Consider the following 22,602-nt stretch of genomic DNA (forward strand, 5'->3'; position numbering starts at 1 on the left):
GCCCCGAGCCCGGGAGGCGGCCCCGCCTTTCCTGTCGCCCTCTCTCTGTTCTGAAATGAGCACTGTGCACATTCCCCACCAGCCACTGGTTACTGCCCTGCAGGAGACTTTGGTCACGCCTGGCTAACACGTCCAGCAGCTAAAAAGAAAGACAAAGGTTTAATCTTTCTTTAATTAAAATTGCTGAGCTTTTGGTAGTACAATTTTTCTGTATTTATTTTGTTTTTGTTCCATACAAGCTTATGTTTAAAAATCTGATGAAATTTGCGACCCATAATCCAGTTTGAGCAAAACTCTCAAATGCTGATATTTAGTAAGGGAGGCAATATTTGTCCTAGAAAGAAGCTAGTGTTCCTTCAAGTCTTCACTCTGAAAAAGTTTGGGGTAAGATCTTATTTATACGACTATTTGAGTCAAAGGAGCCTGCAGATTATACATATGTACACATGCTTAGATATGCATATAAGTATGTATTTGTGTATATGTATAGATGTTGGTGTTTTTTCTCCCCATCTCATATGCTGGCATGTGCTACCTCTTTAAGATGTCACAGATGCTGAACTAAAGTGACCTTTGGATGAAGCTCATGAAATATCATTTGTATTTTACTTTTCCCGTAGAACTTAGAGATTTCTTACTGGTGTCCACTCCATCTAATCCAGTAATAAAAAAAATCCATTTTGTGGGCCCAAGCCTTCAGGATGCTGGCATTACAATAATATACCTAAAGCAGTGATTTCTAGCCTATTCCAAAAGGTGCTTTGTGGTTCCAAAGGAGGGGGTTGGGACTGTTAACTTTATAGTATCTTTCTAGCTGACTCATAAAAAGAATTCCTAGGCAAGATGAATAAAAAAGCAAAAACAAAAAAAGTTCTCAGAAGGCATAAGGGAATTAAGATCAAAAGGGTTTTTTTTAATCATAATTACAATAAAAATTTGGCACATAAATGTAGCACCAAAACATAACCTGAACTGGGGAGTGACCACTTAAAAGTCTTGATTCTCCTTGGTGTGAATATTCATCTCTCTCACTGCCTGTTGATGAAAGGCTGATCGCACTGGGTCCCAGCCAAGCTGCCACAAAAGGGGTCCCAGAAAACAGGGTCAAGTCCTTCTCCAGACCGAGGCCAGGACACTGAGCAGTGGGTTCCTGCAAAGGAGAGGGTTCATCTCATAAAAACAGAGGGCGATGAGTTGAGAGGAAACTGACTAGACCTGTAGATGCCTTGGGGAAACCAGAGAATTACCCTGTAATCCTCCTCAGGAGAAAAGGAGACCCAGAAGTACTGCGCAAGCCCCCCGACACCCACCTGCCGAGGCGCAGTCTGATCAATAAGCAAAGTGCCCTTTAAATGTGTTCGTTTTTGGACCTTGAAATTGTAACACACAAAATCAAACACTATCTAGAGCAATGGTGATGTGGGGCTAGAGCCCAAGGATGCCGTGGGATCCCTTGTTTCAAAGAAAGGTTGGATCTGTCAGCCTGGGTGACATCCTCACAAGGCTTGGTCCTCAGGGTAGGTGTGTAATAGAGAGGCCTGGGAAGCAAACAGGAAATACAACAATGTTAACTAGGTGTATGGATCGGGTGCTTGTAGGTATCAGATGCTGTGCTAAGCACTTAATATATCCCCTCATTTTTAAAAATGCTTTTTATTTATTTTTGAGATAGAGCGGGGGGGTGAGGAGGGGCAGAGAGAGAAGGAGACAGAGGCTCCAAAGCGGGCTCTGTGCTGACAGCAGAGAGCCTGATGCGGGGTGCGAACTCACAATCATGAAGCTGAAGACACTTAACCAGCTGAGCCACCCAGGTGCCCCTATGATTTTATTTTGAATCCCCATCAGACTTTAGGAGGTGGGGACTATTATTATGTCCCTTTTACACATAGATAGGGAATCTGAGGCTTAGCAGTGTTGGGTCATCCCTTCTGCTAAATAGAAAACATCTGAAAAATTATTCATTTGCCTTGTTCTCTTAGAAGATAAATAGAAGCAACCGGAGGAGCGGCCACTCTGAGTTTAGTTTTGACTAACAGCAGAAAATTGGTTCTGGCAAGAAAATTGTAGGGAAAGTTGTTCTTGACAATTTGGGGAGAAAGTGAACTTGCCATTTGAGGTTCATTGAGTACTTACCATGTTTTGTTGTGGCTGGCCAATTTTTAAACAAATTTTTTAAGGCAGTCAACCTGCCTTTAAGAACACCACCACTTAGACTCACTGAATTTCCTTTCACTTTGTTTTCATGAATGAGTAATGTCCATGTCCTGGAAGAATCCCACAGCACCTGCGATGCCTTTAATCTTTTAAGGGTTGAGTGTCTTCTAGTGTCCCTGAGACATCCTTGGATTGTCTGATGGGGACTTTGTTGGGGTCTGAGACATGGACAGCGGGTTTGGTTGGGGAGGAGGAGCAGACGGAACTGGTGGGATCCCTTGTGAACACATACTGATTTACAAACATTCCCACAAGTCCTTTGCTTTTTGCTCCTGGCAAACTAACGAAGTGCCGCCTTCCCGCGGCCTGTGTTTTATAGCCAGAGCTTCCGTGTCTTGGGCCTTGGCGGCACACAGCCTGTGCGGGTCACAGCGTTCAGGGTCGCTCCTGACACAGGCGTGTAGCCACAGGGTGTTCACGGTCAGAGCCTGGGGAAGGACTGTGTGCGCGCACAGATGAGGCCAAGCGGCTGACCCGCACCAACCCCTCGCTGCTGGGAGATGAGAAGCGGGTTGTAGGAGCCCCCAGGTGGTGAGCGGTATGGCTCTGGCGTCTGGTAGAAGTTGATTGAGCTGGTCTATTAGATGCTCCTTTTTAGAGCTGACTTTATTGGTTATATCTACCTCACGTAAAAGGTTGTGGGTTTTCCCTCTCCTTTTTCAGGTGAAAACAAGTCGCCTCCTCGCCCATGTGGCTTGAATCACTCAGACTCTCTCAGCCGAAGTGACCGGATTGATGCGATAACGCCGACACTGGGGAGCAGCAATAACCAGCTCAATTCTTCGTTCCTTCAAGTCTACATCCCCGACTACTCAGTGCGAGCCCTTTCTGACCTTCAGTTTGTTAAGGTAAGAGAAGGGAGAGTGGCTGGGCCGGACCTGGGCCACTGGGAGCCAACTGCCCTAGAGAGTTGTTAGGCTTCCCAGGCCCTGCCTCTGAGCTCTCTTTTTGTCATCTGGGGTCCCTACACCTCCAGCTACTGTGCCCAGGACTTAGGCTGGGGAAACACGAACCTCCCTGGTTCTGTCACAAGAGCTGCCAAGTCAGGTGTGGCTTTTTCAGGGAGTGAGAGCTGGAGATGGTGAGAAACAGAATCCACCGTTTCCAGGGAGTCCTTGTGAGCTCCTGACCCCAGTGACTCTGGGTGGCCCTAGAAAGGCTGAGATTCGAGACTCTGAAGACTTGCAGGGACGGGGCAGGAAGAACCTTCAGCTTCTCTTCTGCCCCGAGACAGGGTTCTTTTCTTAGTCTGGGATAAAGATGTCTTCAGAAGAACGAGCCAGCTTTAGCTGATGGAAGCCTATCTCCGTTCTCCAGTCTCTGTGAAACTTTGAGACAAAAATCTGGAAATAGCTTCTATCAGTTAAAAACCTGACTTGTTCACCAGCATCAATTTGAGCTTTAAAAGTGGCTCAGTTTATACTCAAGGATAACATTTCCCTAGAAAAACTATGAGGGGCCTTTCGGGAGATTTAAACGTGTCATACAGTGTCGAGACCAGAGCGCCTGAAAGTAAGCCTTATTTTCAGTTTGTTTCCTGTACCATCTTCTGGCCCCCAGATCTCCAGACAGCAATACCAAAATGCCTTGATGGCATCCCGGATGGACAAAACCCCTCAGTCTTCAGACAGTGAAAACACTAAAATTGAATTGACTCTTACGGAGCTGCACGACGGGTTGCCGGACGAGACAGCCAACCTGCTCAACGAACAGAACTGTGTGACACACAACAAGGCCAACCACAGCCTGCACGGCGAAGGTGCCATCTAGGGCGCCCCCCGCCGCCCCTCACACCCCACTCCCGAGGCCCCCAGGCCAGTGGACCGTGAATCCCATTAGCGTGAGCTTGTGTGCCGTGCTGCGTCCTGCAACATCCTGAGACCAAAGACTTTGTCCCCCTTCCTGGAAGCAGCAGAGGAGGATGGTGAGGGCAGGACTGGAGACCAGACGTGTGAGATCAACGGCCAGGACGTGGCGTTCAAAATGGTGGAGACGCACCTCTTCCACCCAGATAGAACCATGTTTATTTTTTCAGTTGTACCTTCTATCTTTATTCACTCTCCTCCTTCCTCGATTGCATGAAGTTGAAAATTGTGGCGGTTTATTATTATTTTTTCCCCAAGAGATCATGTTTTTAAAAAGTGTCTCTTGCAGAGTTTTGCGTTGTTGTGTCTGAACTCTGCTGTGACTCCATGATGTGACCCGCACAGAATGGACCTGCCCCTCGGCCCTCGTGGGGAGGGGCGCGCTTCCCCTGCGCCCAGCGGGTGTCGCTGTGGAACTTGAAGGATGAATGAAGAAAACTGTCGATGCCAACCCGCCACGTCTGTCCCACTGTGGGGTGGAGCCTGCACGGGGGGCCTGCAGCCGCCTCTGTGAGCTCAGTGTTGTTTTAAGTTAATGTTTAACCGTGTCCCTTTCCCTCAGAAAGGTTTAACATTTGCTTGGAATGTGATTTTGCTCCTACTCTAAGGAATTTTTATCACCAAAATGAATGTTAATGAATTTTAAACCCATGGTTTATCATTGGCAAGAGGCAAGGTGACTTCATCCCGACTTTCCTACAGCCTGGATTCTCCGGCCCAGCCAGGCCACCTCCCCAGCCCAGCGCCCCCCAGCTTACAGAGCACAGAGCGCCGTCACCCACCTCCCCGTCCTCGCTCTTGTTAACCCAAGATGCTGCTACACAGATGCCAAATGGAAATCTTCCACAGGGCTTTTGAGTAAACATGTGGTGTGGAGTTCAAGCTCCTCCCCTTCCCACCGGGACCTATGTCATGGTCAGAAAAGGAGTCGGGCCTTCCCGCCGGGTCAGGAGGGCACTTCTAGACCCGTGTGTTTAAAGGAGGCAACCTGGGGGGCTGCCGGTCCCCGCCCCTCCTCCCCCTCTGTCCCTGGGCCCCTGGGGCCCGGCAGTGGCTGTGACCCTTGCCCGAGGACCTCTGTGCCTCCCGCCTCAGATGCGGCCCACACCAGAGAGGCTGCCTGTACAGCCAGGGTCAGTGTGGCCCCAAACAGGGATTCGGAAACCAAATGTGTGCTGTGGCCATTTCATGTGTGTCTCCGCCTTATTTTAATGCCAAATTCATCGCGTGTAGTGAAATTAACGTCAGCGGGTATTTCTGGAGTGACTGAATTCTTAACTATCTTATCTGTTTGAAGTGTTTCCTGAGGGATGTGTGCATTTTGGTGGCAGCGCTCGTACGCTGAGCTGAAACCACACTGGCCGCAGCGCTCATGGAGGGTTGCCTCTCTGTGCTGCCTCTAGTCACTAGCCGAGAAGATAACGTTTTGTCCGCTGGCTCTCACTGAACGAAGGGAAGCCCCGGGCCAAGCGGCAGTTTCCTTCTCCCTCCTCAAGGTAGGAGCGTGTCCCCCAGGTGGGCTCCGGGGAGGGTGGGAGCTGTGGTTGTGCAACAGCCGGCACCCTGCTGGGCTTGCGTCCTGGTGAGCAGTTTGGGGGCTCTGACGTCTTGGGTACATTTACCGCAGTGTTTCTTCTGGGATGTCAGGCCTGGAGAGTCTTCCCCAGCTGGTGCCATGTCCCCTCGTGACGGAAGTACTGGCCTGACCTGGCAGAACGCCACAGGGGTGGCCCCCGAAGGGGGCTGAGTGGCCTGCTGGCACCCAACCTGCTGCCATGGGATGGAGCCCCCACCCCAGCTTAATGTTAGTGGGACCCTGCACTGCCTGCGTCCCCTTTTATAAACAGATCCATCCAAGTTCAAAGGTCTCTATTTCTTAAGAGGCAGCTGGCTGAACACAGCCCCGGTGTGGTGTGGAAACTGGGACTGTCTGTGGGGATGTGCAGAAATGAGTTTCCCGTAAGACAGTAAAACCTGGGTCTTGCGAGGGAGGGGGTGACCCCTCCCCCAGCAACCACACCGTCCATCCTCTGAGCCCAGACAGCACCTGCCTTCCTAGTGGTTGGTGGAGCCTGGCCTGCCACGCCGTGGCCCTTCTGGCTTTCAGGATCTCTGCCCCCTCAGTCTCTGCCAACTGATCTGCTTTTCCACACGTGGCCCGTCTCAGGGTGCCTTGCTACTGGAAGGAGCTTCTGGAATCTGAGTTAATGTGTTGGATCTTTTTCAGAGCCCCACTGCTCCTGTGTGAACCCTAAGGCTCTGAGAGAGTCTGGGGAACACGGAGGGGATTCCAGCTGCCCGCTGCTTGACTTGAGAGAGAAACAGAAGTCACCACCGTCATCCCTGCTCAGTGTGGTGGCTGCTTGTAAAGCCCTCTGGAGAGTGCTGGCAGGGGTGGCTTTGCAACGGAGGCTTCTCGAGGATGAAATTTTAGCCTCCCGAGTTTGTATTTATTTTCTGTGAGCCACTCTTTACCTTTCATTATTCACATTATTCTGTAACAACAGGGAATCCAAAATAATTCCTGGCTGCGGTTCCATCTGCTTTGGGGAAACCTCAAGACCCTTCCAGTAATACTCAGTGTCTTGAGTGATCAGATTCCTCTTCCAGGCCCCGCTTTCCCTCTGGAAACTAACCTGAGGCTGTTGAAGGAGAAATGCTGGCTCATTGCTTCTCTGGGCAGCAGAGTGATTTGGGCTTAGAAGTTCTATGCAATTATGTCTATAAAGTAAACAGGAGTCTGGCAGAGAAAGACCATCAAATACTTGAAATCCCCACGCACGGTAGTCAATCCTTAGCACCACCGGCTCATCCTTTCCTAGGGCTGCTGGCTCTGTAAGTGGGGACAGGACTGGGCTGTGGAGCAGACCCCGGTCCTGGTGTCTGAAATGCTGCTGGAGCCCCCATTGTCAGGCCCAGGGCCTCTCTACAGTGCTTTCCGTGGCCCCTGCTTTGGGCCCTGCCTCTGTGGGACCAGACAGGACGACCTCCTGTACCAAGCCACTGTAGCATCTCACGTGTCCCATCTGAAACTGGATCCCTAGTATCCAGATGTTCCCCGGACCGTCCGCTTTGGCTTTATACATGGGAGGGTTGTGTTTGTGTGTGGGGGTTCCCCCCCCTACTGCCTTACAGGTTCTTTCCCTTCATTTCTCTCTGTTCGATATTCCTGAGGCAAGTCCAAAATTCTATATTTAAATTTTCAGGAAAACAGAACGCTAAGATTCGTACGTGGATATTGGGATGCTAGCCAACTAGTTTAAGCCTTGGTTCTTACATCATTTACATTTCAGAGGGCATCCCACTTAACTCTGGTCTTCCCTCCTTTCTCACCTCACTTACAAAAGAGAGCTCAGTGCCGGTGCTGACATGGTTGGCTTCTCCAGTTGGGAGGAAATAGGGCATCTTGCCATTATCTAATGTTACTTTAAGGAACTTCTGTGCAAAGGTTGAATGCAGAACTTCCCACTAATGTGGAACATTAACTGTGAATATATTTACCTGTGTTATCCCCAGTACCATGTGACTAAAGGACCAGCTTTTCCCAGTCTAGGAAAATAGTGGTAGATACAAGTAGGGTTGCGTTTTATGTAGCAATGAAAGTTAACAGGACTTTGGCTAGGCGGGGACTGTGAACTTCTGGCCTCAAATTCTCTCAGGTTGTGGAGCAGACCTACGTAGGCCCTGGCTGATTGAACCTTTGTCCTGACTGGTCAGAAATAAGAACAAACCCTAACCCTATCATTTGAAAAACAGCCAGGGAGGATCTGTGGCCCTCTTCCCCTTTCCTGGCCCAGGAGCCCAAGATTCCTCCCATGGTTTCCAGGGGTGATCCTCAACAGAAGATTTTCCCCTGGGCTGGCAAAGGAAGGGTGCTCCCCATACAAGCCGCCGCCAGGGAGAGATGGCTTGGCACACCCCGCATGACCCGAGTTCTCTGGTGCCATGGGCAGCGGGAATAATTCCCACCGTTACTTTTGACCCAAGACGGATTTTTTTTGCAGGAGGCTGACTGAGCCGGCAGTTCAGGGTGCCGAGGCTTCTGGGGTACGAGTGCTCCGTTTCTGAAGACACAGTTCCTGGGTCAGGTTTGGTTCTACTCTAGGCTCTGGGCTAGTGGTGCTTCTGTCCAGCAAGGAAGGACATCTGGGTGAGTTACAGGTTAATCCAGAATTAGGAGAGATTTAGGGAACTCAGTAGGAACGTGGGTTAGGGTGATTGAGAAACTTTCCAGTGTAAATTTATCAAGGAGCAACGTACTCAGTGGATTTTTATTATCTCAGGGCCATTTACAAATCTTGATCTTTTCGTATTTCTTTTATATTCAAGTGGGCTGATAAGAGAGATGAGTGCAGAGAACTCTAAGATGAGGTTCATTTGTCTCATTTAAGGGTGAGTGGTGCACCCATGCCAAGCCTGCTGATGTCACTTGTCCCTCAAGGCTGTGGCAGTGGGCCTTTTTCCTCTACCACCTGCAGACATTCTTCCTGCAGTGAATGCTTACTTGCTGGTTTTCCTTCTGCCCTGTCTGAAGGCTCCAGGGCCCCTGGTCAGCCCTAGGGACAGAAGGAGACAGTGGTGATTCACAGCAACTGTAGAGCTTGGAGCTTTCCTCATGCCATCTTGGGCTGGGGACTTTCTTGGCTTCTTAGACCTTTGTGGTTGGCTCAGCTTAAGTAAGCTTTCTGTCCACGTATGCTAGAGCCACTGACATAATTTCACTAGAATCATTGTAAATACCTTTTGATGGGAAGTACCAGGCTGTACTTGAAGGACCACGGGAACAAAGGTTCTAGTAGCAAGAGAGCAAAGTTCTAGAAATCTGTATACCAAGGTTTTTATGTACACAGCTCCAGCACCTACTATCAGAAAGACTTGAATGAGTAAACGTCTTTGAGTTTGAATACCTGCTGAGGTATTAAACATAAACTGGAAGAATGACTTGCCTCAATTGGCAGGGTATCTTCTGGCATTTGCCCCCATCTGCCCAACATGGAGTCACTTGGGAGGTGATTCTCTTGGGGCCAAATTCTTCAGATTCACCCTGGAGAGAACTATTACCTGGACCTGGTGGGCCTTGGGTGCCTTCCCTTTTTATTGGAGGCCCAGCCCCCTTGGTATACACTGCCGGTCTCGGGCTCCCAGAGCAGTAGGGAGTGGGAGAGAATAAGGCCTCAGGACTTTGATTCCCCAGAGAGCCCCATCCTAGCTTCTGATTCATTATTCCATGTCTGGAGTCTACTGTGAAGGTGGAGTATATCAGTCCATTGACTTCTCTTGTTTCTCGAGTCCTTTAAATCTACAAGTGTATATGCTTTATTTTATATTATTATTTATTATGTACATAAGCCTCTACTGTTAGTACATTGTCTGTGACTAAGACGAGATCTTTCCTAGAGTCCCTCATCCATGGAGCCTAGGGCTCTGTTGTCCCTTAAAGTGGGTGAGAAGGCAGTGGGTTGGTTTGTTTTTGTCATAAAGAGGTTGCTGCTCTTACACTGACCCTAGCATCCCTGGCCCCTTTCATCAGGCCCACCACTGCTCCTGATGGACTAGTGTTGGGGGTGAGGATGGAGGCAGGGCTCCCAAGTACCTCCATGAAATACTTCAGAGGTTGTCTCCTGGTGACTGGGTCTATTCTGTATGCAATGGTAGAGCATGGCTGTGAGACCAGAGCTGCCTCCCTCACTCCCACCCTCCCAAGCCAGGTTGGCAAACTGGCCATTTCCCCCCTTGGATTGCAGAATCCATCTCTCTGGACAATGGCAGCTGCCTGCCCATTTGGGCTTCTAATATGCCTTTTCTTGGTTTTGAGGCCCAATGCCAGCATTGCCTTGGCCCTCAAATAAGACCCTGCTTAGTGTCTGATTTTCATCCTCCTCGGCCTTTACTGTGTCATAGTGTACATTTCATGCTTTTCAGCAATGAAGTTTTCCGAGCACAGTATTCCGAGCTGTGTACATAAACCTAAAGAAGCACAAATGACATGTATAGGTTTCGTGAGCTGATTGTCATAATGAATGCATTTTATAATTCAAATGATGTTGTAGATTTACAATCTCTCCTATTTATTTTGTACCAATTTATTTGTAAATTTTGTGATTGTTTTAAAAGGTTTTTGTTCATTTCTATTATTCTATTTAGATAAATGATGATTTTCTGTTCACCCTTCCAGCGGATGTGTGTTCCCTCTTTCCCCTTTCATCTATGCAACACCAACCTCGGTCCCCTGCCCAGTAGCATGGCTGTCCTGGTGAGAAAGCTGGGATTGGTTGTCGACATGGCAACACAGCAGGGCATCTCTGTTGGACACATACCGTAAAGTCTTATGTTAAAAGAGAGAGATACCAGAACAGGGCCTCCGTTCTGTGGAGTAATGGGTGGGGAGGTTCTCCTTTGCAAAGATTATAGTCTGTCCCCTGTTGATTCATTTTAGTGAAGGACACTGAGGGCATCCACTCAAATTGCCCGACATTGGCCGCTCAGTCACGACCCACACAAAGTTCAGCTGGGCAAGTGTCCAAGCTGTTTTTCTTAGGCAAGACCAGAGGCCTCCTTCAAGCCTCGCAGCTGGCTATTGAAGATAAAAACCGCTCTGTAGCTCCTCTGGTCTGTGAAGCCTAGGAGGAAGGTGGTAGCCTGCACAGATGATTCACTCTCAAGTTAAAAACTTGGGCCTGAGTGCGGGAGTTGGGTTCAAATGCTCTTCAGGATGCGGTGGGCATCCACCTTCCCTAATAACCCAGTGTTGGGGCCCATGTTCCTCTTCCGTCATCACTGCTTTTCAAGTCTTCTGTGTTCCTTCTTAATAATCATCCTCACTCACACAACCAGACCTCGCAAATCTTCCATGGAGGCTCACAGCCCCTCTGTGATTTATTCCTGGACCACGTCTCTTTGGAATCCATTTTTCCTCCACTGCTAGCCTCTATTTTTACATTGCAAAGAGGATCGTGCTTTGAGGATTGAGCCTTTTGGTGACTGGCCCCCTACTTGCACTTGCCCTGTGGACGGAGACTGCTCCGTGAAGGGCTGCTGGCAAGACTGGCTTTGGGACATGCCTGACCTAATCCCGATGTTCCGTTCCAGTCATCACCCATAATTTCTGCAAAGTAGAACAGGGTAGAACTATATTCTAGCAAAGTGTTACCTACTTGGGAGCCTGTCTGCTTTCCTTAGAGCAGAAAGCAGTAAGGGGGGTTGAAGGAATTCTCTCTCCAAAAGAGCAACTCCCAGCTGGCTATTTTGCTTATTTTTTTCTGCTTTACTCACTTTGTCTAGATGAGCCCTGAGCTCAAATCAGGAAATTCTCCAATGAAAGTAGAGGCGATTTTCCTAAGCTTTCCCTTGGCATCCACGGGGTGCCCGTGAGTCAGTTCATTACTAAGCATGATCATGAAGAAAGCTCTGGGCTTTCTAGCTCATAAAACAAATTGTGCTCCCCAGCCCTTCTTCTCAACTTAGTACTTCTGAGGCAGAGATAGTGATCAGAGGGTCTTGTAGAGAAAGTGGTACAAACTGAATGACTTCTTTTGTACTTTTTAAAAGTAATTCAATTTGATAGCAATGATTCTTTATTAAAGCCACAAGGTTGAATCATATTAGACGGCTAATAAGTTCTTGTTTTCTGAGACTTTCATCCTTTTCCCTCCAACATCCTCCCAGCTCATACCAACATGTTCCAGAACAAAGGAATGGTTTATGGGGCCCTTTCTCTAGGACATTCTGGTAGCATGCCATCTCTCCTGGTGGATGACTGTGAGGCCTAAGGGTGTAAGGGGGAATCAGCTGCTGGAGCTCTTCATGGAACTGCTTTTCCTGCTGGGGTGTCCATGACTGGAGCGCTCACACAGTAGGCCAGCAGGGGACAGGAAGATTTAGATTGAGCAAGCTTCTCTGCTACAATTCTGCTACATCATTTGACTTGAGGGCAACGGGTCCAAAAATGAAGTTACTTACTTCAAAATACCCCCACCCACAAATCAAAGATTACCTCTGGAGAGNGGACACTTAATAAGCATTTTTTTTTAGGGTTGAAGAGGTTTGCTTGGCAAATCTTTCCAAGTATCCCAGGAACTTGGAGACTCCAGACTAGTGCTGCCTTTCATGGGGAGAAAGTGTGCTCAGCTGTTTGGGCTCCAGTGCATGTGGTGAGGTTCATCTCGGCCTGGACTTCTGAGGCCTTGTCTACGGCACTGGCCCAGACATGGCTTTGGGAAGAGCTTAACGGGAGAGCCGACCATTTGGAGACCTAAGAGGATTCATGAGGCAATCGAATCCACCTTTCTTCTAGTAATAAAATGAAACAAAGCTATCTTACTTTGTAGGAAGAAACACAGACTAGACCAAAAACTGGTTTAAATTAGAAAATTAAATTACTGGGGCACCTGGGTAGCTCAGTCAGTTAAGCAACTTCGGCTCACCATGGTTTTGGGATCTCTGCTGTCAGTGTAGAGCCCACTTCAGATCCTCTGTCCCGCGCTCTCTGCCCACCTCTCTCTTCCCCTGCCCTGCTTTCGTGTACAGTCTTTCAAAAGTAAACATTTAAAAAAACTGGAAAACATAAACTCCTTAGACTTACAGAGTCAGCAAGCTTGAGATAAAATGTGTTCAATGGGGAGTACTTTTTTGTGTTAAAGCTCTTCAGAGGAATTTAAAATACTGCATATATTTTATTTTTGAAATTGCGTTCTCTTCATTCAAGTAAGTCAATAGTGCTGCAGCTTTGGGATGAAGATCCTGTGGCTGACAACAGGGGAAAATGGTTGAGATTGCCAGGAAAAGCTGCCTTGTTCATTCTGTAAGCGAATGCATTTTTTTTTTTTTTTAAGAGGATTTGCTTTCTGCTATTTGTAGATACTCAGCAGCAGGAGGAGTGTGAAATGCCGGCTGGCGGTAGTGAGGTGTAGGATGGATGATGGGGGTACTAGACGTCACCTGGCTCTGCTTCCCAGCTGCTGTGCACGGCCTTTCTACAGTCTGATGGTAGTGTATCACTTTCTTCTATTTTTAGGGCTGCTCAGGTACCTCCATGGTAGAGATTTGGCATCCCCAAGTTGTGTATCATTTGAAATTGTTCCATTTGAGGAAAAATTTTAAGAGCCCTATGCTCTAGTCACCAAGAAAAAAAAAATGTCACGAGAAACCTAAATATTCAGGCCTATGCTTTGAAACCAAGGAAGGAATTGGGCCACTGACTGCATGGTGATAGCTGGGCCACAGTTACCATTTTTTCCACTATCAAAGAAAGGTTAAATAGTTTCCATAACACGGAATGTGTACAAGGCTCCCACCCTTAATGCAGACTTAGATATGCACTTGTTTGTCTCAGGCTATTTGTGGGAGTAGGAGTATTTTTAAATGCTCCGGCAGCCCTGGAAAAATCGCAGGGCTTTAAAGTTGTTGACAAAATATTTCTTAAATAAATAAATCTGATTTAGAAATATCTAAACATGAACAAAGTACTTTTAAGTCTGACATGTCACTGCAAGTGGCTTTTTAAAGTAGTTGCTTAAAAACAGTAATGGGACTAAGGATTTGTAGCTTTAATCCTAACTTGGAAAGGGTGGCTTGAAGGGCTTGCTTTTTTATTTTAGGTCTGAGCAGAGCTATGCTTATGGAAGGAGAAAAATCTAAGGTTGAAATAGAACGCTAGAGATGAATGTAGGGGGCAAGCCCTCTTAAAAGGGAACCCAGCAGGGCTGGGGTCTGCTGCACCTAGCTGCTGGCTGTGCCAGGGTCCCTGTCAACCCTGTAAATGCCCTAAGACTGAAAGTTCAGTCTAACACCCAAGAAGGGGTGTCTGGTGCTTTTCAAATACCCAAGGAAGCGATTTTGAAGGGTTGGGAGATCTGTGTTTGCACCATCTAACATGCCTCAGGTCTAAAAACACAAAACAAAAACTTTAAGTTCAGCTTCCCTAACTGTTGGCAACAGAGAAACTCACCTTCATGTTTTAGCAAGTTTAACTCTATCTACCCTGAGTGCCTGCCCACGGACCACCTAAACACTAAACTCTGGGGCTTAGATGCTTAATGGAATCCTAGCTCTTCAAGAAAGGTTTTGCTGGTCCTGAAGAAAGCTCTGACCAGCAGTGGAATTCTTCTTCCAATTGTGCATTTTTCTTTTTGATCTTTGGACCCACTGCCAGATAGCTGGCTAAAAAGAAACTCTTACACAGGTAAGATCTTATGCGTTAACACAATACAAAAAGTGTGGTAAATTAAAGCAAAGTGATCATGATGGTCCTTGCTCTAAGAGGGAAAATATGTAAATGTACTATTATAAGTTAGTTCTGCAGCTGTAGCCACTTAAACATTATTTGGCTTTGAGCAAATACAAGACTGTACCAAACTGGGCAACAGCTCTACTTAGAGAAGAATACATGGGGTGACCACAATTAGACCCTCTAAAATTTTAAAAGAGGTCTGTATTTAACTGCTATTTGCAACAGCACTGGTAACCTGATTACTTTCAAAGTAGCATATATTCCTAGTATATACCAGTTAGAAAGTTGGCATGACTTCATGTAAAGCCCATGTATCCTGAAAGTGGTGAGATAATATAGTCTTGGCTATGTTACTGAACTGTGTTCCCTACCTATAAAATAATTTTTACAAAGTTTCACCACCTAGTCCTGTACTAAAAAACTTCCCATGAAAAAGTTTTCAGGACTAATTTAGGTGCTATTTAGCCATCAATTGTGCTGTATTATCCCTTCCTATAAAAGAATATCAAAGTGATGTCTCTGGCCAAACCTACACCCACCTGAAGACCAACAGTTATTAAAGCTGTGTGCAGGAAGGGGTCAAAGTCAGTATTAGAAAAAGACTGTACTGAATTCTAGAGCAACTAATCTACCCTCTGTGTTCACCAGAAAGAATGGAAGGAATATATACAAAGGTAAAGTGAAAGTCTACACTACTATTCAAACTGATGCTGTAGCCACTGTGAGTGTGACGGCGAGGCAGCCTGGTGCCCTCCCGGATACAGTGACGATCTCTTGTTCAAAACAAGTGATTTCTCTTGGGATTCTGAAGTACATTTATTCACACTGATTGTGCCCTCTGCTTTAGTACGGTTCTGACTTACATGCCTTCTTCCCATCCCCTCATGCTTGACTGCGGAAAACAGTCTACCCTAGAGGACAAGGAAGGCCGGAAGTCGTGATGGCACGAACCACACTAGCCCTCGCTAATGACTTTACTCAGTTACACTCTTTCACGGGGCTTGCTCCTTTGTCCTCTTTCAGCCAAATTCTTTCTACAGATTCATCCCAGATGAGAAAAAGATCATTTTTGGATAAGACGCATTTCTACTATCAAAAAAATGTAAGATTAGATGAAGACTTTCACCTCAAGACAGAATCACAGCAGTACATTCCAGGCGAGCCCTGGAGCAAACCAAACACTTGTGCAAGACCACGGAAGCCTCCAGTCTGCCCACAGGCACTGAGGCCACTTCAAAGCTTGTAAAAGGAAACTTGACCTTAACAGAAGACCACATTTGATAATGGAAACAATATATTTCTCCACTGACATACAATACTGTGTAATGCACTGAAAATTTCAGGATGGATTTTGGATTAAGAGCACAATTTGTAACATAACATCATTTTCAGATCACCTCTTCCCCTCACCCTTGTTCCACTCGGATACTCTTCACTAGCCCTGGTGTATCCAATACACACTAGGATGAAACCACACAAGGAAACGGTGTCATAAGCCACAATGGAGCCTTCTGCAGCAGTTCAGCCCAGCTTTACCCTTGCTTTCTTCCAATACCGACTCCATTACAATTGTGCACCATTTGCAGAGTGCAGACAAACAAAACTACTAAAAAGTATCTATGATTAGAGTATTTTAAGGTCTTCAGAAACTTCGCAGATGTACCTTTGATGGAGCTCCCCCACCCACTAGAACCCAAACAGGGATATCCTTTGCTCCTGTGAGTCCTGCCAAAACGTGTTTAATGGATGCTCAGTTTTGGTTTTCCTCCTTATTCTTCTTCCTCTTCCTCCTCTTCATCATCATCTTCATCATGGCAGTGTGTAATTTCCTGGGGGGCCAGTGGGAAGAGGTTGGGGGGTTTAATCTCACTAATCGACCGGGTCAACTGGTGCCGCTTATAATCGGTATCTTTGAAATCAACTGATGTGCGGTTCCGGGTGGCAAGAGGGGACTCCATCTCGTTAATATCTACATGAGTGTGTTCCACCGTTGATTCATGAGGCATCTAGAACAAAGTCAGGGTCAGAAAGCAGGTGGAGTAAAACAGTTTCCCAAATCCTAACCCTTTCTCTGTTAGGTGGCTGTGCAAAGACAGGTCTATAAGGGATCAAAGGCCAGGCCAAATTAGATGCTTGAGTGTGGTCCTGGAACTACCTATAGCTGCCTTTTTCCTCTCATTCTCAACTCATCTCGATTATTACAGCCCGAAACTAGAAAAGATCGGGGAGAAAGATTCTTATTTCACAGCACAAAACAGTCCTGCTATATAAAAACTGTATTTCTCTTATTCAATGCTCACAAAAGAGGAGTCTTCACTTGATCCTACCTTCTCAAAGATTCCTTTCGGTACAAGCATGGAACCTGCTTATGGGCTTTTTGCACATTAGGAAAAAAGACCCAGGGGTGGCTCAAGACATGATCTCACAAGTTTGTAGGATCAAGCCCTGTGTTACTGAACCCCATGTTGTACTCTGTGCTGACAGCACGGACCCTGCTTGGTATTCTCTCTCCGCCCCTCCCCAGCTCTCAAAATAAACATAAATGAAAAAAGGACCCAAACTCTCCTGTGTCATCCCACAAAGCAAACTGTAGCTCTCAGGCCTAAGTGTCTATCTTTATTGTAAAGAGCAGCCTAAAACTGTGTCAACTCACCAAGACATGGGCAGCTCTGAAGAGGTAGCTGAAGGGGTAATACAGCAGGTTGATGAAGGAGGCCGCATAGAGGTCAGCATAGCGCATCACCTGGCTGGCAAAGAGGGTCTGCCGGGAGCCGCTGCGGAACAGACTCCCCATCATCCCATAGCACATGTCCATGTCATGCGTTACTTTCTGCAACAGACAAGAGACTGAATTCTAGTAGTTGTTGGGTGCTGGTGATGTGCCTGTCCTTGTATCACAGGATAAAGACAAAAAAAACACAACTTTATTTTCCAAGATCTGTCCCAAATCCCATTTGGATACCTTAATACGTCTCTGGATGGAACTAATGTCAGGGCGCTCATTGCTGCTGCTGTCAAGGTGCCTGGAGGCAAAAAAACACTCCACTGAAAATCTCCAGAAAGGAGGTGTCTTACACCTAGGTGATATGTTTAGGGAAGAAATGTTTGTCTTTAGAATCTGGAAACTTACTTGTAGAGTTCAGCCAAGAAAATATCCAAGCTCTGAAGCTCTTCAAAAAGCGCTAAAGTTTGGAAGGAAGAGAAAAATGTTTTAAATAAAAAGCATTCAGTTTTTAACTACAGCTGGAACTAAGTTAAGAGGCTGCAGACATGACTGAAAAGTAAAGCTATGGTGACTGCACAAAATGACTTCATTCTCTTGCTTCAGGAAAACCCAGTCCTGCCCTGCTTGGGATCTGGCAGCGGATCAAAGCCATGATTTCTTCTTCTACTTCAACCCCGCTGGCTACAACTCTCCTTTCCAAACGGATGCTAAGTGCTAATTTGTAACCCATCGGAAATGTTTCAGCAAAATCAGTGTTAGCAGTTCCATTTTCAGATCAAAGAAGGAAGACTGGGTGATGTGTCCAGAGTCACAAATCCAGGAAATAGAGCCAAATCAACTAGATTTATAGAATTTCAGAGGTGTAAAAGCTGAAAATATGGATGAAAGACTAGCCAGAAAAATCCCACCAAGGTCAAGCAACAGCCAGCATCTGCTGCCTGCTTTGTAGGGGTTCCGGCCTTTCTCAACCTGGGCTCCCCAAAGAGAAGTCCTAATGTATATACTGTTGATAACAAATTTTTTTAATCTACCATCTTTGGGAGAACTGAGAGTCATTCTTATTAACTTCTCTGTTCTGTGCATCAGATGAGGAGCCTAGGTTGAGAAAGGTTGTTACTTTTGTCTTTATGAAGTAGGTTAGCCTCATTTTCATATTTGAGGAAACTGACACACCAGATATCCCAGTAACTTGCCTCAGGTCATGAAGATATTAGGTAGTAGAGCTGGGGTAACTACCTGACACAGTGGGTGATGCTAGGTAGGACTGGCTGGAGAACTTCCATGTCCAACAGGTTTATATAACTAGACCTACAGCTCAGTTCCATGTACAGAATACAATTTGGCCTCATTCTCTACTTCTCAAAAGAGCAGGGAAAAGGGGGATGTAATTACCACTCAAAGCCATCACTCCCCCCACGTCACAGAGACAGGGAACTAGTACATGTGATTAGAAAATATGGGACTACAGAAGAAAATGGAATTCAAAGTTTAGTTGCTATAGTAATAGAATTCAGGATAGCAACATTCTGTCCTTAACCCTGAAGGAATTCAAGAGAAAGGCTAAACACGAGAACCTCTCCTATTTCCTCAAATTCAGGAGTTCTGTAAAATATCTGGGTAAAGGGAGGTATCCAAATATCTTTGACCATCTCTGCCCCTCTCCTTTTCTCCCCACATACAAAGTAACGAGTTCATCCAGGAGGAATGATTCACAGCTGGCCCTTAAGATATAAAATAAGAGTAATGGTCCTTACAGCTCTTATCAGTCCAGACGTGCAGCTCCTGTGCAAGTTCAGGAATCACCAAGAAAGTTCGCCACCCTTGTCGTTTCTTTGATTTTAAAATGTCCCCAAAAATGTGATCTCCGATATACAAAATGTCCTTGCCCTTTGCTCCCAACAGATCACAGACTGTATCAGATGAACCTGAAACAAGGGAATGAACAATGGGAAAACAAAAATGTCTCCATATTAAAAACAAGCCTTCTAAGGACCATAGCCATTAGATACTGTACTGATTAATTTTATTCTTATGCAAGGAACAGACTAGAAGTAGGGCTTACTCACCTCAAAGACCCACCATTGTTTTTCTTTCATCATTCCTTTTACTGCCTCTAACACAAGGCCTTCAGCTCCACTGTGCTAACCAGAGGTCTTGATAACCAAATCCAAGAGCAACAAAACTGTATGTCTCAGCTTTAGTAAATATAACTCTCGTAAAGAACCACTGCCATTTGTCATCAAAGGTCTGACATTTCGTTTTGTTCAACAGTTTCTCATTGCAACTAAATATGCATCAGGATCCATAGGGGCTCCTTCAGGACCCCTTTGAGAACCACCTCAAATCATTCCAGGACAATGAGAAAAAGTCTCAAATACGTAAAAGGATGAGGAAAAACTGATCCTTTTAGTGAAAATCAAAGACTCATTAGGACATACTAACAACTTCTCAAACCTGTTCTCCCTGACTCCTCTTGCATTAGCAGGTGACTGAAGCAGTTTCCTCCAGGAGACCATATCTTTAGGACACTAAAGAGTGTATGTGGCACTATGCCAGGAAGACCCCAAAGCTTTCACAATGAAGCCTAAACAAAGACTTAAACTAAATAAAGGGAAATCTGTGACTCACCTCCAGAGTAGACGATGCCATGTTGTAAGGGGCCTGTGTAGGTACCAATTTTCAGCTTGCCAGTTTTCTGTGAGAAGAGAAGATAGACTTTCTAATAATTTACTGTTCTATCACAATCTCCACCCAAAATGCAATCTGGATAGGCATCTAAATGAATGGCACTTTTGAATTATATTTTTTTGAAATTATTGGGCTATCCCAATTAATACTAAAACTCCTAAATTAAAAAGAAAGATATGGATAATAAAAATACCTGTTTCATTAGGAAGAAAAAGAGTGGGGAAAGGAGAAGTATGAAGGACAATGTGCTAGCAGACAGATCATCCTCTTGACTTACAGTATCCACCTGACGCAGTACTGTGCCTTCTCCAAAAAAAAGTGGCTTCCGTGCATCCACCAAGATCAGGTCAAAGTAGGACTGCCATGGTCGATGGGAGCTCCCAGGCTGATGAGGTTGAGAAACAGCAAAAGCCAAAATATCACTCCTAACCCTTGAGGCACTAATATTTAATCTCACTCAAATGTAAGGAATGTAGACATATTAAGTATACACAGAAGATCCCACTATTGTATTAAAAACATATTGTGTCTTATAGGCCACATTCTTTTAGAAGCATCAAGTTGAAAATATAAATTAACATGTTTAAAATCATTTCCTCTACTAATATTTCACAGCAATTTAACATATGAAGGAAAGTGACCTCACACTCTGAAATATGCAAAAAAGGCTCAAAGGGGTGAAAGAAAGATGCAAATCAATATTCAAGAGACAGTTTAAGAAAGAGGCAGATCAGCATCAGAACTTAAGTATATAAACTAACATGGAACTATTACTAGCAAATTTTACTGGATCTCAGAATAATGCCTCTAGGTATACATTAGCCTTGGCTCATAATGGAGGCTCATCACAGTACTAATAAAGAAGTTATGCCCATTAACATGATTTCTATCCTGAAGGGGAACCATCATGTTAAACTTTTACGGTCAAACTATGCTTTTGGGTGACCTCAAAACACAGATTTACTGATATTTATCAAAGAAGGACTAAAGCCCATAAGGATGTTACTCGGTTGCAATGAGTATTCCTTAAATTTAACTGCAGCCACACTGTGGGAATGAAGACTTCTCTGCTAAATATCAAGGTTAACTGTTCTTGGCACAAAATTCAGCAGTAACTAAGAGTAGTATCTAGAAGTTGTCAAGAATATACATATCTTCTGTTTCTTTTAATCACATATCTTACTCAATGTGAAAAGTCCTTTCTTTGCCATACAAACTTAGAACTTCTTGGACATAAAAACACTTCTTACTAAATAACACAAATATCTCCCTTTTATTTCTGTCTACTATGTTCTCAAATCTCTAGCAATGTTAAACTATACTAGCTCCTGCATTGCTTCTAAGCTTAATGATTTCCAGATGAGTTCTGACAATTCCTTACTCTCAATATTCTAGGATCACTAAATGCATTCATTATTACTAAAAACAATGGTCTGTTAAGTTACGTATAGTACCTTGGGGCCATGTGGGAAATCGAACAGGTATGTCATAATTTTCTGGAAAAAAAAAATCCAACATAAGGTCTGTATACTACTTTTGCAAAAGATATGTAGCACCTAAAAAAATTCAAACCCAACCTTTTAGACATGTCTTTTTTATTTTTATTTTTTTATTTTTATTTTTTTTAAATGTTTATTTATTTCTAGGAGACAGAGAGAGAGACAGCGTGAGCAGGGGAGGGTCAGAGAGAGAGAGGGAGTCACAGACTGAAACAGGCTCCAGGCTCTGAGCTGGCAGTCAGCACAGAGCCCGACACGGGGCTCGAACCCACGAACCGTGAGATCATGACCTAAGTGAAAGTCGGATGCTTAACCAACTAAGCCACCCAGGCACCCCTTAGACATGTCTTTTTTAATATAGGATTCATCACATTCTTGTTTCCCCTAAGCTTATCAAATCATGACAGGTAAAGCCAGAAATTAATGCTTCAATATAACAAACTAAAACTGACAGTCTCAGTAGGACAGACATAGGCTTCTTCTAGGACGTAACTTTGTACACGTCATCCATATAGCCCTACTGAATCCTCTTAGCGGACTGGAACACATATTTGGAATGGGTATCTGAGGTCAGGGCATAGACAAAACTAATGACTCACATGGAAATAACATACCTTGCCCTCCTTACTATTTATTCTTTCTAGACTAACCAAGCCAATAAACCATCAGATTTGTTGCCTTTGTAAGACTGCTTACTCCAACTCACCAGATTGCTAAATCAAGATTTTACACTGAGAATTGCAGAGCACTGGGCTTCTTTCTAGTACTATAAACCTGTAACTATCTTAGCAATAATAAGATGAGGCTAAGGGGTTAAATTGGCTTTTCCACATGCTTTAGTCCTGGCAAAGAAATGTCTAAGTTAAAAGGTAAATTCTGATGGTGAAGAGTCCACACATCTTTGCACCATCTACTGCTGTCTGGCTCCTGGCAGGAGGAGGGGCATGTACACATATGCAGTAAATAAATGTGTGACCTCTCAAGTTTATACAAATGATGCACCAAAAAGATAGAAAACCTTTTTTAAAATCACAAATATTTTAAACAACCTCCAAATTAAAACCTTCAAGTGATCAACTGTAATCAGGGAAAAGTCAAAAGAAATAATTAGAAAAATTTGAGAACCATTCCGATGTAGCCCTAATGCTGTTGTTTTTTTTCACTCTGCTCTCAAAGTGACATGGCAAAAAACTACCCTCACTAACAAGTGTCCTCATTATCTTCATTCACAGTTCCTTAGGCCAAAACAATTTCTCTGTATAAATAAGTATGAACATTAGGCACTTACATCTGTATATTTATAGTCACTGTTGGTGGCAAGAAACACTTTCCCTACTTCCTTCATTCGGCTCAGAAGCAAAGGCAGTTTCCCCTGAAATGTAA

The 22,602-nt window shown here is 45.1% G+C and overlaps 2 protein-coding genes across 7 annotated transcripts in view; one reads left to right on the forward strand and one right to left on the reverse strand.

The window, feature by feature from the left end:
- CNNM2 (cyclin and CBS domain divalent metal cation transport mediator 2) overlaps window positions 1-10,245 on the forward strand; it is a 153,820-nt gene extending 143,575 nt beyond the window's left edge. For 2 of the 3 annotated variants that reach the window (XM_077748471.1, XM_077748472.1), the window contains 2 exons: window positions 2,878-3,062; window positions 3,775-10,245. In XM_077748471.1, coding sequence (XP_077604597.1) covers window positions 2,878-3,062; window positions 3,775-3,984 — 395 coding nt within the window. In that variant the 3' untranslated portion in view covers window positions 3,985-10,245. Of the gene's footprint in view, window positions 1-2,877; window positions 3,063-3,743 lie in introns of all 3 variants that reach the window. The other variant, XM_077748473.1, reaches the window with a different exon arrangement.
- A 5,338-nt stretch (window positions 10,246-15,583) lies between these two features.
- The window catches only part of NT5C2 (5'-nucleotidase, cytosolic II), a 92,060-nt gene continuing 85,041 nt past the window's right edge, over window positions 15,584-22,602 (reverse strand). For all 4 annotated transcript variants that reach the window (XM_077748475.1, XM_077748476.1, XM_077748478.1 and 1 more), the window contains 9 exons: window positions 22,508-22,591; window positions 21,175-21,216; window positions 19,998-20,105; window positions 19,661-19,727; window positions 18,787-18,957; window positions 17,438-17,489; window positions 17,270-17,330; window positions 16,961-17,137; window positions 15,584-16,313 (listed from right to left, as the gene is read on the reverse strand). In XM_077748475.1, the coding sequence (XP_077604601.1) occupies window positions 16,077-16,313; window positions 16,961-17,137; window positions 17,270-17,330; window positions 17,438-17,489; window positions 18,787-18,957; window positions 19,661-19,727; window positions 19,998-20,105; window positions 21,175-21,216; window positions 22,508-22,591 (999 nt within the window). In that variant the 3' untranslated portion in view covers window positions 15,584-16,076. The remainder of the gene's footprint in view (window positions 16,314-16,960; window positions 17,138-17,269; window positions 17,331-17,437; window positions 17,490-18,786; window positions 18,958-19,660; window positions 19,728-19,997; window positions 20,106-21,174; window positions 21,217-22,507; window positions 22,592-22,602) is intronic.

The sequence above is a fragment of the Crocuta crocuta genome, unplaced genomic scaffold (genome assembly GCF_008692635.1).
Source record: "Crocuta crocuta isolate KB4526 unplaced genomic scaffold, BGI_CrCroc_1.0 scaffold619, whole genome shotgun sequence".
Classification (NCBI taxonomy): Eukaryota; Metazoa; Chordata; class Mammalia; order Carnivora; family Hyaenidae; genus Crocuta; species Crocuta crocuta.